Source organism: Sphaeramia orbicularis, chromosome 1 (assembly GCF_902148855.1).
Source record: "Sphaeramia orbicularis chromosome 1, fSphaOr1.1, whole genome shotgun sequence".
NCBI lineage: Eukaryota > Metazoa > Chordata > Actinopteri > Kurtiformes > Apogonidae > Sphaeramia > Sphaeramia orbicularis.
In genome coordinates, this window is record NC_043957.1 from 45,321,253 (window position 1) to 45,339,695 (window position 18,443).

At 36.8% G+C, this 18,443-nt stretch overlaps 2 protein-coding genes across 5 annotated transcripts in view; both read left to right on the forward strand.

Annotated features, from left to right (window-relative positions):
- Positions 1-5,089: 5,089 nt before the first annotated feature.
- Positions 5,090-10,382, forward strand: myoz2b (myozenin 2b). Of its 3 annotated transcripts, XM_030139667.1 has the most exons (6): positions 5,090-5,217; positions 6,150-6,262; positions 6,894-7,060; positions 7,454-7,544; positions 9,716-9,872; positions 9,962-10,382. In XM_030139667.1, the coding sequence occupies exons 2-6, from the start codon at positions 6,181-6,183 to the stop codon at positions 10,185-10,187; spliced, it is 723 nt and encodes a 240-aa protein (XP_029995527.1). In that variant the 5' UTR covers positions 5,090-5,217; positions 6,150-6,180; the 3' UTR covers positions 10,188-10,382. The 3 variants fall into 3 exon arrangements, with proteins under 3 accessions (XP_029995527.1, XP_029995535.1, XP_029995518.1); XM_030139675.1 differs by lacking the exon at positions 6,150-6,262 and having other exon boundaries at positions 5,096-5,217; XM_030139658.1 differs by lacking the exons at positions 5,090-5,217; positions 6,150-6,262 and adding an exon at positions 6,549-6,786.
- Positions 10,383-12,742: 2,360 nt separating this feature from the next.
- Positions 12,743-18,443, forward strand: part of usp53b (ubiquitin specific peptidase 53b) — a 29,594-nt gene continuing 23,893 nt past the window's right edge. For both annotated transcript variants that reach the window (XM_030139155.1, XM_030139164.1), the window contains exons 1-5: positions 12,743-13,010; positions 14,838-15,034; positions 15,332-15,486; positions 17,485-17,577; positions 17,745-17,879. In XM_030139155.1, coding sequence (XP_029995015.1) covers positions 14,941-15,034; positions 15,332-15,486; positions 17,485-17,577; positions 17,745-17,879 — 477 coding nt within the window. In that variant the 5' untranslated portion in view covers positions 12,743-13,010; positions 14,838-14,940. The remainder of the gene's footprint in view (positions 13,011-14,837; positions 15,035-15,331; positions 15,487-17,484; positions 17,578-17,744; positions 17,880-18,443) is intronic.

Sequence of the window (18,443 nt, forward strand, 5' to 3'; positions counted from 1 at the left end):
AAATGGAAATGTGAGACTTACTAATGTTGAATGATGCTCAGGAAGTGTTATTACATGTGCAATAATGTGTGTAGAAGCTGTTTTTCTTCCTTTAGTGTTTTTATGTAAGAAATGAAATCAGATGCATAACATGCATATTTATGTAGCAGCATTGTATCACAGTAGCATCGCCCCCAAAACCGTACACAACAGTTAAAATGTATCATTATATTTATTTATTGCATTTAAATTATGTTCTATCATCTGGAATAACAGTATCTACTTTCTATGACTGTATTTACAGAATATTTGTGATCATTACATGTTTTTGGGGAAAACTGTAAATGCACTTCTTTATGGATACATACAATTTGCATTTCCTTCAGTCTCATTCCAATCTTTGATAGTTTCACAACAACCAAATCATTAATGTTAGTTGTGATTATTAACCCTGATGACCTTAAATGTTTTTGTCAGCTATGGCCAGTTGTTGAATTTTCCCTATCCTCAATGTTCGTATAAAACATGAAAAAGTGCAGAGAATAGAGTATTCTGTTGAATCTCACTACAACATCTCAAGCTTAAAAAAAAGGAAATTGTCTCTTTGTCTGTCTTTCACTGTTCATTGCACTTCTTGTATTCAGCACAATCACACCATTAAATTTCTCTTTCTTCCTACTTGTGTTGTTCTTATGTGTGTCTTGATCTTCTGTTCTGTTTGCCTGAGCTGCTGTATCACTTTTCCAAATCACACAGATGTTCTTTTTCACTGACTGCTCACACACTGAATTTTTAATCTTGTTTCACTTTCGACACTTTTTTTTTTTTTTTTTAGATCAAACGGGCTGTTATGGTTAAGTTAATGGAAATGCTATATTGCTGAAGGATACCCATGTATATGTTTTGTTTTCAGTAATTTGGAACTGTGGTATTCCCCTTCTTAAAAGAAACAATTTAACACACCAATGATTTTCTGAAGGGAGGATTCTTTATCATGATTTACTTTATTGTAATTGTAAGGATGTGATATCAGAGAAATCTGTTTCATTGATCCAGACAGATATGTACAGGCTCAAAGTTGTTGTTTCCAATATTACCTTCAAACAAGGATTATCGTAACAGGGAAGAGGCAGTGTATTGAGCATTTTTGAGTATAAAAACATAACCCAAATACCTACTAGCCACAGCCAAAAATGTGTTATAAATCAGTACATCTGTAGGCTCTCACAGGTAAACATTTTTCTATAGTAAAATTCAAGAGTTTGCAAACAATAAATTAAATAAACAAAAAAAACAGTCACATGGACTTTAAGGACCACTTATACATGCAGACATTAGCTCTGATGTCTCACTATAAATGGCTACAATACTAAGTATGTGTGTATTACACAGTCAAAAAGTAACTGTAAAAATATGCTCCATACTGCAACAATGAAAGCCTTTTTTAAACAGTTTATGTCCAGTGTAATATATTTATGTCTAAAATAGGGTTTCAAATTATTAGGTATTATTATTTGCTGAAATTGAGGCTGTAAAGGCAGTAAAGAAAAGAAAGTATGAAGGATAGATTCCCCTTTGGCACAAAACAGACTCAAGAATTTTACCCTTTATGTTTCAATGTGTGTAGTGTAGTAATGTTCCCACTCATCTTCTGTTTCTTGAATAAGGAGCAGGTAAGCAAAATTATCATTCTTTTTACTTTACCATAGACAGTTTTGTCTATTTTTAAGTCTTAATTTTTAATCTAAATAGTTTGTTCACCCTTGCATGAAGCCAGTGGGTGGCAGCAAAGTCTGAAATGCTGTAGTCAAACCGGTCACTGAATACTCCATGTGCTTTTCTCTCAGGGATTTGGCCGAAGCCGCTCTATGAGTCTGCCCAGGCGGCTCAATTCTATGCCTTCTCCTGGACTCCTGTCACCGCTGAGCGCACCTGGAGCCCAGCCATTGGGTTTACCAATGCAGAGGCAAACATCCTTTCAAGAAAAAGCCTACAAGCGACTAACTCCATGGGAGGCAGCATCCAAGAGCCCCGTTGGTTCAGTGGATGAAGCCTTTGTGTTTCAGAGTCTCCCGTCATCTGTTGCCTCTAGTGTCAAAGCTGCAGGGCACCGCAGGTCTCTGCCAGAGCCTCCAGATGAATGGAAGCGCAGGGTGTCTCTTGATCCTGCACCTGTCAGTAAGGGTCATTATCATGCAGCCCCGGCTTTTCAGTCCCCATCCATGAGCAGGACATTTTTACCTGAGAAACCAGCCTTCTATGGGCCTCCTTTTAGACCTGCCCAACCTCTAAGGCCTGCCAGCAGAGCAAGCTTTGGATACATAGTACAAGGCTCCAGTCCAACAAAGTACTCTCCCCTGTATAGTGCAGTTCACAGAGGTGAATACTGCTGAGATGGAGTCAGGTTTATATCAGAGAAATGTACGTGGTGATGTCAGATAAGTACAAAGCATGCTAATATGAAATTTAAAAAATGGTTAGTGATGAGTTGTAAATTATAATGAGTTGTGATATTGTACCATGAGTGATCACTTGGTTTGAAAGCAAAACAACTTAACAGAGCTTTTGTGTTGTGTTGCAAAAGAAATAATACAGCACATTAATGAGATATTTTACTGCTGAAGAGGTTTTATATGTCTGTGATTATTTCAAAATGTCATACAAGTAAGTTATAATAATGACGACAGTTAGCAATGTACTAAGCAAGTTAAACTGAATGTGTGGTAGCTCCTCTTATGTAAGAGGTATATTTGGATGTTATGAAAGACATGTTTTGTGGATTAATTGAGTTGAGTGTTGTTGCTCTCTGAAATATTCATAATTCTGTAAATGTTGGCTGGTAAACTATTAGGCACTCAAAGAGGTTTTCACTCATCTATTCACCATCACAGTTTAGACACTTTCTGATTTCTCCCAGTGAACTTCTGGGGTTATTTATTTTGTACCAGTCTGCGTTTTGTTTTATTTGTACTGTATTGCAGTGGCAGTTTAATAGCAAGTAAATAGGTAAAAATGTTCTGCAAATTTTGAAGTGACTTTAACTATCCATCCATCTATTTTCTACCACTTGACATTGAGTCTTTAAGTCTTAAGCTTAACTTTTAGCTAGAGGAGTTGTCTGGGGAGAGGGAAGTCTGGGCATCCCTGCTTAGACTGTTGCCTCTGTGACCCGGCCCCCTGACTTTAACTATGCAGTGACAAAAAATCCATCAGTGTATTTACAAAGAACCTACATAAGTTGAAAGTAATAAAGAAAGTGTGAACATTACATCACATGGTTTTAAAAATATTATCTTTTAGCGATGATTGTACAGTATGTATTTCTGTATCTAAAATAAAAAAGAGGCATGGAATCATTGAATCACTGTGTGTTGTTGAAGTGCCTACAGAGCTTTCTGATCACAGACTCAGGCTTTTTATGTGACTGCTGTAGCTTTGTTTGTACAAATGGATGAGTAGAGTGTGTTTGACAGTTTTCTTCAATAAAAGTTTGTATTTTCCCACATTCCTGACACAAACTTAAAATAAACTTCTGAAAATCAATAAAAATTCTGAAATTGTTTTTTAGGGATGGGGGCTTTACAAAATGCAAAATTAGCAAAAAAAAAAAAATTACCTCCAACAAGGAGCTTATGATTTCACCGATATCAGTTTTTGCACAGTTATGCAAAAGCTACTGCACCAAGACAAATTCTCTTTCTTTCTCCATTTTTAAAAATTTCTTTTTTGATATTACAAGATCATGAGCATTGTTTGGTTGAATAACACCAGTCTACGAGTAAAATACCTATAAAATAAAAGTACTGGTTAGTGACTCAAACTTGGTAAAGTTTAATAAAGAAAAATTAACTCAAAAATGAGAATCAGTGAGACAATGAGTTTTACTCAAAAGAAATGTTTGTATCAGAGCTACTAGATCTACATCAATGTACATAAACCAGTATGCATGTATAATAATTAGTGCTGTCAAACGATGAAAAGTTTTAATCAGATTAATCACAGGGTTCCATCTTGGCTTATTTTTTTGTACTCAAATTTCCCACATGCTATTTAGCGTCTTCATCTTATGGGTTGGTTCTGCTGCCTGTCACTACCAGATCAACTGCCCATTTGCGCATGAGTCATGGTAACTCTACTTGGACAAACTGCCCCAAACACGTTGCCAGAAACATTCAGAGTCATTCTGCGCTGCAGATGGGTTAATTGGGTTACATTTTTTAATCAGATTACTCATGATGATGGATTAATCCACATTAATGCATTAATTTTGACAGTGCTAGTAATAACATATCATCATATACATTGAAAACATCTGCAAACCAGTACTTGTGTTATTTGTTTTCCAGTTCATCTTATTGATTTTGCATGTTTAATCACTGAGGCAGATAATTTCTAAAAAAAAAAAAAAAAAAATGTAGACCAGTGTAACAGGTCCGTGCAGTCTTGGTGTATTCATGTGTTTGCTCTACTGAAGCCACTCTAGTTTTGTTCTTGAAATGTAATGAATTAACATCAGGTTACACTCAGGACTTGAGAGGCATGCAGTCACTTTTCTCATGTTTCAACAATATATTTCTTTTTAGCTCTTCAATTCATAGCAGAGATTAAGTGTACAGTATGTCTTTGGATGACAGGTTCAGCTGCCAGGGAAATGACATCGATATTGGTGTATAAAAATCTTTTTGGTGACTCGTCATTTGTCGGATTAGACCACACACTTCCTTAGCCTCCTTCGCTGACGTTATCTAACCAAATTCACACATTAAAACAGTAGGACAATACACTTAAGAGAAATGAGTACACAACTTGCAGCTGTGTCCAGTATTTTGTGGACGGATGATGCCTCTAAGGTTACATCAACCAAAAAAGACTTCAAGAATTAGTACCAGGGAAAGGAATATGTCTCCAGAGGGAAGTCCTTGTCCCAAAGAACATCACCAGGCATTAACAGTATGTTGTCCATCCTCTCTTTCTCTCTCCCTCTCTCTCTCTCTCTCTCTGGTCGCTTTCTTTGCCCCATGGTGTTTGAGTGGTTTTGAGTGTTTGGCAGTTTAAATTTAGCCTATTGATGTAAGCTGCATTCCATTCACAACAGACACAGAGACACACTCACAGTTTGGCTTTAGTGTCCGGGAGTGTGAAGATCAGGGAAGATCAAACTACCTACTGTAGGTTGACCCCTGAGCCTCAGTGCCTCCCCTCAAGGATACAGGTTGCACTAAAGGGCCAGAACAACAGGTATGGACCAGAGTGTGTTTTTTTAAATGAAAACTATACTGATATTACAGTAGAACTTGTAAGTCATCACTGCACTAATCTCTCCTGCATCAAACCATAACAAAGTTTTCATAGTCTTCTTAATATGTAAAATTAACCAAATCTGTTTATATAATATTTATTTAACTCCTATTCACTCTGTTGTTGTTTTGTTTTCTCATTATTTTGTAAGGATAGTCATTTATCCAGATATCACAGCTGCAGATTTCAGCAACAGATGGGCATAGCTAAGATATTGAACATTTAAGACTTGTTAAAAAAGTATATTTAGAATCACGCCATCTGGTATCATGTTCCTCCATATGACAACAAAGAAAATATTCAATATGTAGGATTACACTGGCTTTTACGAAGTTATTTTGTAAACGATTTTCAGCTCTTCTTCAGTCACTCAATGATTATTGTGTTCAGTTACAGAAAAAAATTTAGAACACTATTCACATTTGACTTTTACTTGGGTGATTTATCGTGTCACTGACATTTGCTACATGCTAAACAATTGGATGAGTGATGAGGACAGATTTAGGATTCATATTTATAAAGTCCCAAAACAAGTGCAAGGGGTCCTTGAGACTAAAACATAACCTCCACAAAGAAGCAATGGCAGGTTTTGTAATACAATGCCTCCCAATCAGAGCAAAAATAGCAATTATCAACAAGTAATTGTGTTTTTTTTCTGTCCTTGTCATCTTTAAATAGTCTCATTTTTATTACAACAGTAAAAAAAAATACAGATTTATGTTTTTGTCTCTTAAAATAGCTGGAACAACCTTACACTGCTGCAAAACATCAAAGTCAGTGGGTCTGCACTGCACTGATGTTCTGATACTCACACAATCCTTTATGACTTGAACCAAAAAAAGCTACATCCTGTGTCCTGTATGTGTTTCCAGTACTCCCGAGCTCTGCAAAGCCAAAACCACAATGTCACAATTCTGTACAATGCCAACTGGAGAGAGGAAGAAGCGTGCAGCAGCTATTTGCCGAGAGGTCCATGGTACCAATGGTATGATACAGATCTGAGACTCAGCAGACGAACACATCTCTGCAAGACAATGTCCATTCTGATCTGGGTTCAAAATGTCAGGGCTACTCTCCAGCATGTACCATAAATAAGCTAATGGGATGATTTACTACCTATGGTGACTAATCCTTTGTCGTTGTCCCTTTGAAACGTCTATTTCTGGGTGGACGGGTGTGAGAGGGGAGGGAGGTTGTGTGGGCCAACTGTGTGGCTCTTTGGATAATGTGAAGGTCTGTGACAGCTGGGGTACATTCCGTCTGTGGTCATGGATGAGGAAGCATCACGTACTTCCAAAACTTACACTCAAGTACCATGATAACTCATTTTCCATTGCAGGGCTTAGAACATGGAAAATGTGAATTTTGTAACACCTTTAATGCCTTCTTAGGATCACTCAGCGGTTAAAATGATATCGACGTCACTCCAGCCCTTTAAAGTTTCAACCAAAGTCAAATTAACCCACGTGAACTTGGGCAACTATTCCTATATTAGGAATATTCATCATGGTAGCATTATTCAGTTCACATGTTTTCATTTACAGTAGTACTGTAAATACATTATTAATGCTGTATGTCTAAAGCTCTCCTTCATACAGAGCGTGTTTTTTTTACAGGGGTTGTCATGGATCTTGGAAAGAAACTCAGCACTCCCAAGGACATCATGTTGGAGGAGTTATCATTGCTTTCCAACAGAGGTTCACGGCTTTTCAAAATGCGCCAGAGAAGATCAGAGAAATATACCTTTGAAAGTATCCAAAATGAGGCAAACGCACAGCTAAATGTGAGTCACAGTGAACTGTATATAAAAATGTTATGTACTTATATGCTTGTATTTCATGGTGTTCTCAGTTGTCTGCTTGAAAATTGGAAACTTGTCTGTGTGCTCCTCATCAAGCATGTTTATCAGGAAATATGCTCCAAGAAAAAAGTGTTAGAACACATGAATGATAACAGAGACATGTGCCTCGTGCCTATTGCATCCTCCAGCCAAATCAGAGCTTGCTTGGCCACTTTGCTGAGGAGCTGCTCCAGTGTTTATCAGTGCCTCTTGATAGGAGTGTGCAACGCAGTTACAAGAATCTGTGTGCACATGTGTATTAGTGTATGGAAGACATGGATATAAATGAGTGATGTAGTAAAAATAGACCAATATGCTGTTTATTCTCTTTTGCAGAATGATATTTTAACTGTGAATACAGACACAGTTGAGATTAAAGTGGGGGAACCAGCTGAAGATTCTGCAAATCCAGAAAACACTGCTTCAGGTAATTCTGTTGTTTGGTATAATATGCAAGTCAAATATTAAACTAAAACCTTTATGACATATACTTAAATAAAAATGAATGGAGTAAAACAAAATACTCTAACATGTAAAACCATATCAATATTAGAACATCTTGATGACTATATTCAACCATATTTTCCATTTCTTCTTCTAACAAACTGGTTCCATTATGTTAAAAAAAAAAAGCTGCTTTGCTGTGCAGTCACATAATAGCTATACTGAGCTATACTATATTATGTTATGTAATCCTGTCATTGCTGCCATTAATGACAACTGGTACCATGCAGTCATAACAACTGCTTCAAAGGATTTAAAGCATTTTATTGTCATGTGTACAGTAAAGAAAAAGGTTTCCCTGTACAATGAAAAGCTTACTCTGCCATCTACACTGAATGCCACGAGAAGTATAAAAGTATAAAAATTGAAATAGAATAATTTAACTAGGAAATTAAAACAACCAAAACAAAGTGGCATTGAAAAAATGGCATGCAAAAGAAAAGAGCATAAAAAATATAAACTACTATTACTAAAACAAAAATATATATTTACATAAATGTGCAATATCTTGGTAATTGTGCAAACTGTCAGAGGTAAATGGCATACAACATGTGCAAAACTGCCTGAGATAAACGGGATGTTAAATGTGCAAGACTGTCAGAGAAACGGCTAGCTTCTGTCTAGCAAAAAAAAATAACAACATCTTTTTGCATCGTTTCTAACTAATAAAAGTGCCCCTTTCATGATTTACTTCATTTACATAACTAAAAGAGCTCTCTCTTTAGTCTGAAATGCTGCTGAAGGGTGTCATCCTCTGTCGACATATTATATGATGAGAGCACGCTTGAAGTATGTGCTATTTTAAGGTCCCAGAATGTAATGATGGACAACTCAGTCTGCCTGTGTTAAGTGTTCTCTAAGCACTGTCTCTATTCATAATCCTATCCACTCTAAAACCTTAGCCCCACAAAAAAAGGGCAAAAAAAAAAAAAGAACAGCCCTGCGTTAACCCTTAATTGCAAAACTCCTGACTACACACCATTTGGTCATAAGTTAAGACAATCTGCTACACATCGTACCTTATGCAAGAACGGATCAGTGTTAGTATATGAAGTTTTGTGTCATGGCAGATTCAGCAAATGCTTGTAGCTTCAGAAAACTATGTAAATGATCCACGTACAGATGATGAACACCACTTGTGCCACCAGCTGCAACTGCAGAAGTGTGTAGGGGCATCAAAATGTTTTCAAGCTACTGAAATACACAATCATTTAATGAAAAACTCAGCTTAAAGTTATACACATTTCTTTCAACTTGTCTAGACTGCCCATAAATCATCTTCCTGAAAGAAAAGTATGGGAAAAAAGGCAAAAAGCACATTTTCCTATATCAATTTGTTCTCCTGAAAGGCTTATAATCTGTTCTTATGTGACAATAAAGAATAAATATGATAATATGAGTGGTTCCTGCATGAGGCCTGTTATCTCATTTTTTTCTTTTTTCTTAATTAATCAAATAATAATTGCAATATCAGCCTGTGAAAATGTAGAAAGGCTGCAATTTAAATGTTGTGATATAGGTGGATCTAGAGTCATAAATATGCATCAATGGGGAAAAAACAAAACAAAACAAAAAAAACATGTCAGTTGTCTTGTGTTTGGCTTAATTCAGTGACAAGTGACTAGGATCAATATTGGTAGTTGAGATAAGGACATGATTTACCTGAATTAAAATTAAATATGTATTCTCTTCTGTTGTATATTTAGCAATGATTACATTGATTTTTTTTGTTTGTTTGTTTGTTTGTTTTCATATGGAAACATTGTGTTAATTGTAAATAGGGTTAGGCAAAAATAAGTCTTAACTTCAGCCTAAACCCTTTTGGTCGAATTGTTTATGGAGCAATGGATATGTTGTTTTTTGTTTGTTGTTTAAAGTAATTAATGACCAAATAAATTACAACTTCACTTCACTTCACAATGAACAGAGAAAGGTACAGTGTAAAACATGCAGAAGAAGTCACAAAACACAATTTTTATGCTACTTTAAGTTTGTATTTTTTCTGACTGAAATCACAAATGTGCTCACAATTATCACAATATTTCAGTTTTTACAAATCTCACAGCCATATAATGCCTTTTGTTTGTGTCACAGAAACGACAGCAGAGAACACCACAACTATGGGTAAAGCTTACCACTCCCCGTGGGAGGAGGCCATCCTCCGTGACCCTGACCTTGCTGAAACCCTCAAACTGCAAATTTCTGCACCAGATGCACGACCAGATCTTCCAGAGTACAAATGCTTTAACCGGTGAGAAAACCACCATCATCACTACACAGTGTTTTAGTGCAGAGTATGTGAAAGTATAGAGTATATTCACACTATAATCTAAATTGCAGGGTCGCCACTCCTTACGGTGGTTTTGAAAAGGCTCCCAGAGGAATCACATTTAAACTCCCTGAAGTGGACCTCAACCCACCCAAGTATCCAGAACTCCAGGAACCGGGGATAAAGAGGGCCACCTTCAACAGGACAGCCCAGGGATGGATATCTGAAGGCACCCATTTGATTCTACCTACGATTACTGTGGAGCCCATCCAAGTCCCAGAGTCTGAAGACCTCTAAATACATGTCATGTCATCTGGAAACATGATGCACACCATAATGTTTTACCCACTGCCCCGATGATGTCAGTTATGGTCACAGCTGCATTGTTTTTATCCCCAAACAATGGACAAACCAGTTTCATGTATTTGTTCTTTAGCTGAACAGTGTGTTTGTTGTATATTCACTGTCTCCAAAGAAAAAACAAGTAAAAAAGAAACGTGCTGCGACAGCTTCCACTGGTACTGAAAAAGCAAACTGTAAATTATTTAACTGCTGAATATGTAATGTAAATAAAGAATGCAACTCATTTACAGATGGCAGAAGAGTAAAAATGAACAATTTATGTTTAGTAATGACTGAACCACAAATGAAGTAATAAACCTGGTAAAGGCAGGAATAAAATGAGAATTCACTTCATATGAGGAAATCAAACAAATTAAATAATAATGATAATAAACAATTGATCAAACCTGTAGGAAGGTAGAGAATTAAAGAAAGGAAAAAAGAAGCTCTTGTAAAAATCCTGTATGCCATAGGGTCTATTTATAATAGAAACTGTCTGTAAGCATCATATATTTATGAGGAAAGTGCCTATTAGCCTGTCATGTTAATGTCAGCGTTAGGCCATTTAATTGAACAAATATGAGGGGAAAAAAAGAAAAGAACATGTGGCATTTTTCATTTTTCCCTCATGCTACAAAAGGACTTAACAATAAGTCTAAAAAGGGGGTCGACTCTCTGGATCATTGAGTTTCAGATTCAGTTTTATAGGGAAATATAAAAAGGTAGGTCAATTTTAAGTGATGCTTTTATTTAATGCACTTACAGAACAGTGTACCTGGTAGAGGTTTCTGACTTCTACGCGTCAGTCTTTTTTATAGGTCTACAGAAGATGTAAGTTGTCATAAATGAGTTAATCAAAGTCTAAGTAAATTTTCAGAAGGGATTGGACCATAAAACACACTGAAAAAAAACAAAAAAAAAAACAGAAAGGCTCAAGTAGATAAAAAAAAAAAGACTCCAAAAATAACTTAAGAACATTTGTGCTGCTTGGTTCATCTGAAACAGCTCACTACATACAGCAGGGGAAAAGTGAAGCTAAATCACTTTACCTTTTTAAACAATACAAAGAACATTCCGTGTTCGTCTCAAAGGGAGGTTTCTGTGTTATTACTGGAGCCAAGTTAACAGCGGAGTGTGTTACTCTCGACAAATCCCCGAGGTACGCCAGTAAGATCAGAGAAATCTGCTGCTTTTGCACACATCCATCCTCTTCAAATACCTTAACATACACATGTCCTGCAACAACACACTCCATAGATCCTTTGTGCATGTCATGCCTCTTTGTCTCTGCCTCTGCACTATCAAACACATCTTCTTAGTGTCTTAAAAAAAGAGATTTCAGCAGAAGTCAGTGGATTACTGAAATGCTTTTCCTTTGACTGCGACACTGCAAATGTCTGTTTAGTATTGAACAGATTTCATTTCTGGCCTCAAAATCAGTGTGAACCTATCAGTGTAACAACTCATGAAGAGGATTTTACACATTTTTCACAGGCTGGCGCACATGTTGTAGTTAAACACACACACACACACTAATACAGCAATCCGTAAATAATGTGCCAAGGTTTACTGACACGTTATATTTAAAGAAACTGAAAAAGCAGCAGGTGATAAAACACTTGGCATCAGCCACAGAGACGTTAAATACTGTACTGAGTGTGCTGCATCATCTGATTGTATACTTTTTTGAGTGTCTGTACTAAATAACGATGATATTTACCCAAACATCACACTGATCCACAACAGGATGGATCTCTGAGGCTCACATGGAGGAAAGCTGGAACAGAGACACACCAATTACAGAGTGTCATTTTTGCTGACTCTGGCTTGCATGCACCATCAGTCTCTTTTAGTCCTCCTGTCTGCACTTAAAACCTGCTCAGCTCTGCAGGCTTTCCCCTGCCAGGCCCTCCATCTGCCCCCATTTTGTGATTCCATGTCCTGTTTACTGCAGCACAAGAGACACAGAAATAGAAATACTAGATTTACAGTATCTGAGACAAGATTAGTGCTTTGTTTGGTTTTCAAATGATTAAAGGAAGAAGAAAAAAAATCAATGTGATCTTGTTGTCTCATGTGGCTTTTGATGACAATAATATGACTTCAATCCAGATACAGATTTAACAAAAAAAAAAAAAAAAAACAGGTTTCTTTTATGTTTTTGCACATTTTTTGAGTGAAAACAATTACAAAGGCGAGCAGGGTTTAGACCCCACACTGCTGCATGATTATGAAACCAGTGCAGTCATGTGATGTCTTCTCTCATCATCATCATGACAAGTTGGAAGTCTGACCTTCCGCCAGCACACACAGTTTGCCATGCAGGGATTGAAGATTGCTATACAGCAGCAGCGGCAGTATACTTGAGGCTACACTAGGGGCGGAGTTTGACCTCCCAAGTCTCAAAACATCATTAATCCGCGTTGGACATTCTGGCACAGGCCATCCCTGGTCCCGTTTGTGCAAAAAAAAGAAAAAAAAAAAAAAAAAAAAAAAAAAAAAAAAAAGGGGACGATTTTCACCGAAACAGCACTGTCCCAACCGGGTGTTTGTGGTTTCCAACAGAGGCTCGGACTGCAGCGAATGTGCGTGTCGGAAGGATTGCGAATGCTGCACTATGACAGATAGTGCGTTCCATGAGTCTGGCCATATCTGCAGTCATTTCTAACCAGTTTATTCGCAGGAATCGGAGGGAAATCGTGGGATTTGCGCGTTGACAGCTGGACCGCCCTGCACCTCCATCGGAAGCGAACATCCAGGTCTTCGTTTCCCTTTAAGGTGAGTCTGCAGAGCACTTGTTTTCTCATCGCAAGTTGCGGCAAAAAAAAAAAAAAAAAAAAAAAAATGTGAGCTCCATATCCGTCCGGGCTGCGTGAGAAGCGCACTGAGCCCCGGCAGCGTGTCTCCTACCGGGGGAGGGGGAAAGGCATCCGTCCGTTGAAGACCCCCAGTGCAGGAGACACCACGACTGTCGATTTATGTCCCCTTTATGAAGACTATGGTTAAAAATGGTCGCTTCTAACAGACAGTATAAGCCCATAATGGCATCACATGGTGTCAGAGAAGGTGGTGCAGAAACACATGTGGACACTGACATCAATAGGCTTCAAAATACGCTCATATATATATATATATATATATATATATATATATATATATATATATATATATATATATATATATATTTTTTTTTTTTTTTTTTTTTTTTTTTTTTTTTTTACAAAGATGGCATTTGATGTTTTTGTTACACAAAAACATACAACTGAACGCCATCACTGATATTTTTCATTAAAAATATTTACTGGTGTATTTACATGTGAGGATAGAGCGTTTACCATGCAACTAAACACACATATTTAGTGTCTTTTTGGTTGAGTACAAATTTAAACCAAACCAGATATTTAAAAACTAGACTTATGCTTTGTGTATTGCATTTGAGATGTTTTTATTTGTATGGTGATCACTTATTAGTCTAAAGTTTATACTGTATTATTCTAATGAAAAAATAAGAAATGGTACTAAAATTATCAACATTCATCATCAACCTGTTAATTAAAGCAGTGATGTCAAAGTGTTTATGTAATATATAACTGCTGCTTTGAGTAACTTTAAAGATGATCATTTATTATCTTATTGCAGTTTTTCATACTATACTTCTGCCAAATAAAGTTGGAAAAAAAAAATTACCTCCACTCATGAAATGATTTCAACAATGTGATTTATTTTTGATAGATAAAGCGTAACTGAGACTCAGTATGTAATCATTACACCAGGTCCAAGGTGATTACTGATGTGTAGAAACAGGAATAAAAAGAGGTATGTGTCTATGGCCAACAGTGTATTAGAAGGCTATTTCACTCTCCTTTTTTTTTCGTTTTTTGGGATTATTTTGTGTTAGTGTATAAAATAATGTTTCTAAAGAACAACACAAAATAATTTTATTTGATTTCAAGACCAGTAATTTCATAAATAGGCAATATAAGGATTAGAGGTCAATCCATTGAGCTTTTTTAAAGGACTACATAATACGGACATTTTTGGGCAGGAAAAGCTGATAACCTATTATGCAGCCAATATTATCCCCAGTTATGATATTAACCACGTTGACTTTGGTAGAAACTGAATATCTATTAAAGTCAAAGTAATAAATACTCAAATAAATCTGAAACTGAACAACAAACCATAAAATATCCAGCGTCAGTGATTCTATGCTCTCTTTTTTCCAGATTTGTATTTTTTTTAACTATTATGTTTCCTAAAAGTCAGTAATTCCATCTGAAAAGGCTAATACTATCCATTGGCCTCTGTCGGAGACCAGTTCTGCTGATACTGATAGATAATGTAAAATTATCTAAAATGTCCTGTTAGTCTGTCTCTTAGTAAGGATGCTCTTCTAACATAAAAGACATATGTTACGTAACTATCCAGAACCTTTTTAAGGGCCACACACTTTCAAAACCAGAGCTGTTCCTTTAAGTTCCAAAAATTCTGTTAAATTTCTCATGCATTGCTGAATGATTCCTTTGGCAGTTCAGGAAAAACTTCTCTTACTGTACTCTATTAAACCCAGTTATGAGTTTCCTCTTTTCTTTCTCGGCTTCACAGATTTTGTCCAGTTGTCAATCAATGTCTAGAGGCTCATGGCTGAGGCTGCCCTGCGGCTGATTCTCACCATGCTTTCCACCAAACGCTCTGGAGGTGCGTGGGGATGAAATGGACAGAGCCCATGGCCAGACCTGCACACCAGCTCCCACCTCCCAGCATGTCCAGCTGCAACAAGTCTCCCCCCAACTCTGGAGAAGGTAGAGGATGTGATATATCTGACATCCAAACAAATCAGCCATTTGGATTAGTGATGGAGTGAAAACAACTGTGTCCAAAATGGAGTGAGTTTCATCCAGGACACTTCTGTCTCCACAGTGCCATGCATTTGGGACTGCAAAGTCTGTTTTATAGCAGACTTTTACTAAATGAGTGTTAAATGTTGCAGATAGCAAGTATAATGAAACATACTGTATGTTGGATTATACTCCTTTTCTATGATAATGCAAACATGAAACAGGAGATGCAGAATTATGATTATTGTAACCCCCCCACAGGTTCTAACTCCATGTCATGGGTGAAGATGTTCAAAAAACCTGGAGGAGGCTTGAAGAAATCCTACCAGCCCGGCAGCATGCTGTCTCTTGCTCTAACCAAAGGCCTGCTGAATGAGCCCGGGCAAAACAGCTGTTTCCTCAACAGCGCTGTTCAGGTGAGAAATTACAATCTACAAATTAAAATACACAACTCAGTGAAATTATTCATTTATCATCTGTACAGCTGCTCGGATCACTTGAGAGCAGAGGTTTGACTCAAAATCAGCCAGCCTTGATGTAGTAAAGGTGTAAAATTTAAAGTTAGTCAACAGACATACGAACACAATATTTTTCTTCTTAAATTAACACTGACAGTCAAATTCTGCGCCTGATGCTGATGGTTACCATAGCCATATCACCAATGTTTTTTTTGTTTTTTTGAGGTTGTGTAGATCTGTTACCGTGCTGTGCACTAGCATGCTCAACTCACAGTATACATCAATGAACTTGATGGTATTATCACTTGACTTAAAATTAACTGCTGTCTAGACACACGCTGTTTAACAGACAGCCACTGCAGATTCAGACATCACACTTTAATAATTCCTTGGCAATAAAAACATGATTGTTGTTAACATGGTATATTTTTATATTGTGATCATAACTATTACAATTTAGTTTTTTCATCTTTGGGGTTTATTTTGTTCAATTTCAGCTAAATCATTAATTGGTTTGGTCTAATGGAGTAAAATCTAAACTAAAAACTTACATTCATTTTGTAGGAACTCTAACAAGTAAAGAGTTGCTGAGCGGCTGAGGCTGGGGCTTTGCTTTGACTGACGCGCTTAAAAGAAAAAAAATCACTGCGATTTGAAAAAATACAGTCAAGAAAAACATTATTAGACCACCCCTTATTTTTTTCAATTTCTTGTTCATTTTAATGCCTGGTACAACTAAAGGTTAATTTATTTGGACAACTAGAAGCACTCGGAGAGCGCAGACCTCCGCCAAGGCTGATCAGTGGCCCCCCCCGTGGGCCCCCCCACCCCCCCACCCCTGATCACCACCAAAATTTAATCATTTCTTCCTTATCCCATTTCCAACAAACCCTGAAAATTTCATCAAAATCTGTCCATAACTTTTTGAGTTATGTTGCACACTAACGGACAGACAAACAGACAAACAAACCCTGGCAAAAACATAACCTCCTTAGCGGAGGTAAATATAATGATAACATCAACAATAATAGCTCATAAGAGTTTAATTTCAGAGCTGATATCTAGCCATTTTCCATGTTTTCTTGATGATAACCAAATCACTTAAGTTCTTACATCAATATCTATGACGTTGTACTGCCAAAAAAACAGTGCTTTTAGGCATTCCGTGTTTTCTTTTCTGTCTGTTTTAGTCACATGATACACACAGGAGTTAGTACTTGATTGTTTTTGATGATTTTTGCTGGTCTAATAATTTTTTCCGTGACCGTATGTTTAACCTTTTATTAATGAAAAAGAATAATCAGCTCATGATACCGTGCACAAACTCATAATCAAAGTGATCACAGTGATCAAAGAAAATAGCGGTCAACAAATTATATGGCGACCCCGCTCACCCTCTCTCTCTCTTTGGCTACACAGGTGAGCAGGTGCCTATATTAACGTACCTGCCCATATCCGTGTGACCTACTTATTCCCTCATCAACATGATCATACAAAACCCTAAATAATATCACAAACAATAACAAACACCAATATCATACCCCTACAAAATACATCTAAAATCATTCATGGCTTCTACACATTTTATTTACACATACACTTGTTTGAACACCATTAAATCAAAATGAATAAAATTAATAAGCAGGACATCAGAAACTACAGGTATAGTCTAGGTATTTTTGTCTTTTATCTCTTTGTTTGTGTATTTTATGTTATTTTTGTTGTGTCTTTATTTGCCATTTTTGTCATGTTTTCATTGTGTTGTCTTTTTCAAATAATTGAAAACTACAAATAACTGCGTGGTTTGTCTTGCTTGCCTCATAGATCAGTGCATCGCTAGCTGCATCTTATTCATGTTGAACACATTATGCTGTTAACCTCAGTTATAAGAGTTTTGCTTTGTACCTAGACTTAATATGAGCATATGATGAATGTTGTGTTATTAAATGTTCACAGGTGCTATGGCAGCTGGATATTTTCAGGAGAAGTTTGAGGCAGCTCTCGGGTCATTTTTGTCTTGGCGATGCCTGCATTTTCTGTGCATTAAAGGTTTGTTCTTCACTGCACTTCCAGCCGTATGTCTGAAAATTTCACTTTCTACTATCCACAAAATGTTACTGCTTTGAAGGTTACTCCTAAATGAGGAGAGGAACAAGGCTGTTTCTAATCAGTCACTGATTGCTGGTTTGTTTTTTTTGTTTTTTTTTATTTTTCAGAGTATATTCAGCCAGTTTCAGCAGAGCAGGGAGCGTGTTCTCCCCTCCGACAGCCTGCGTAACGCCTTAGCTGAAACTTTTAAAGATGAGCAACGCTTCCAACTTGGCCTGATGGACGATGCTGCTGAGTGCTTCGTACGTCAACACAGTTAATTTTAATATAATATAAAGAAGAGCACACCACATTAACTGTGGATAAATGATGCCTGTGGTGCTTCTTCTTTGACACTGAAAGGCTGTAAAATGAAGTGGAGCCTACTAACAGCCTGTTTAGACTCCATCAGCACTTGCAGTTTCTATCTATGCTTTTTTTAAGGTACTTTCTGGTCTGTCTGGGAATCCTGTTAACATTTTGGATTTAGTCAAATTAGTTTGATTATCTTTTTCTTGTGTTTGTACTTAAACACTACTTTATTTATCACTGGCTTGAGAAGGGACACATCACAATTTCAACCCATTTTCATCTAATTATAATGTCCTGTATTATTCAAATGCATCAAATTATTTACAAAAAGCAGAAGCGTATGTTTTAGTCACATATTTGACAGTATTACATATTGTTGCATATTATGACCAAAGAAGAACAAAATGAACTTGGAGGGTTTTAGACTATTGAAGTTTTTTTAGTCCTTGTTTTTAAGTGACACTTCTTCTCAGTAACAGTATAAGATGACACTGAAAGCTCATCTTGCTTTCGCC

What these genes read in the sequence shown, in the direction of transcription:
- myoz2b (XM_030139658.1), top strand. Translation starts at nt 6,687, where the DNA reads ATGATATCGACGTCACTCCAGCCCTTTAAAGTTTCAACCAAAGTCAAA. An exon ending in AGGCAAACGCACAGCTAAAT is followed by an intron (nt 7,061 to 7,453) that starts GTGAGTCACAGT and finishes TCTCTTTTGCAG; the next exon opens with AATGATATTTTAACTGTGAA. An exon ending in GAGTACAAATGCTTTAACCG is followed by an intron (nt 9,873 to 9,961) that starts GTGAGAAAACCA and finishes TCTAAATTGCAG; the next exon opens with GGTCGCCACTCCTTACGGTG.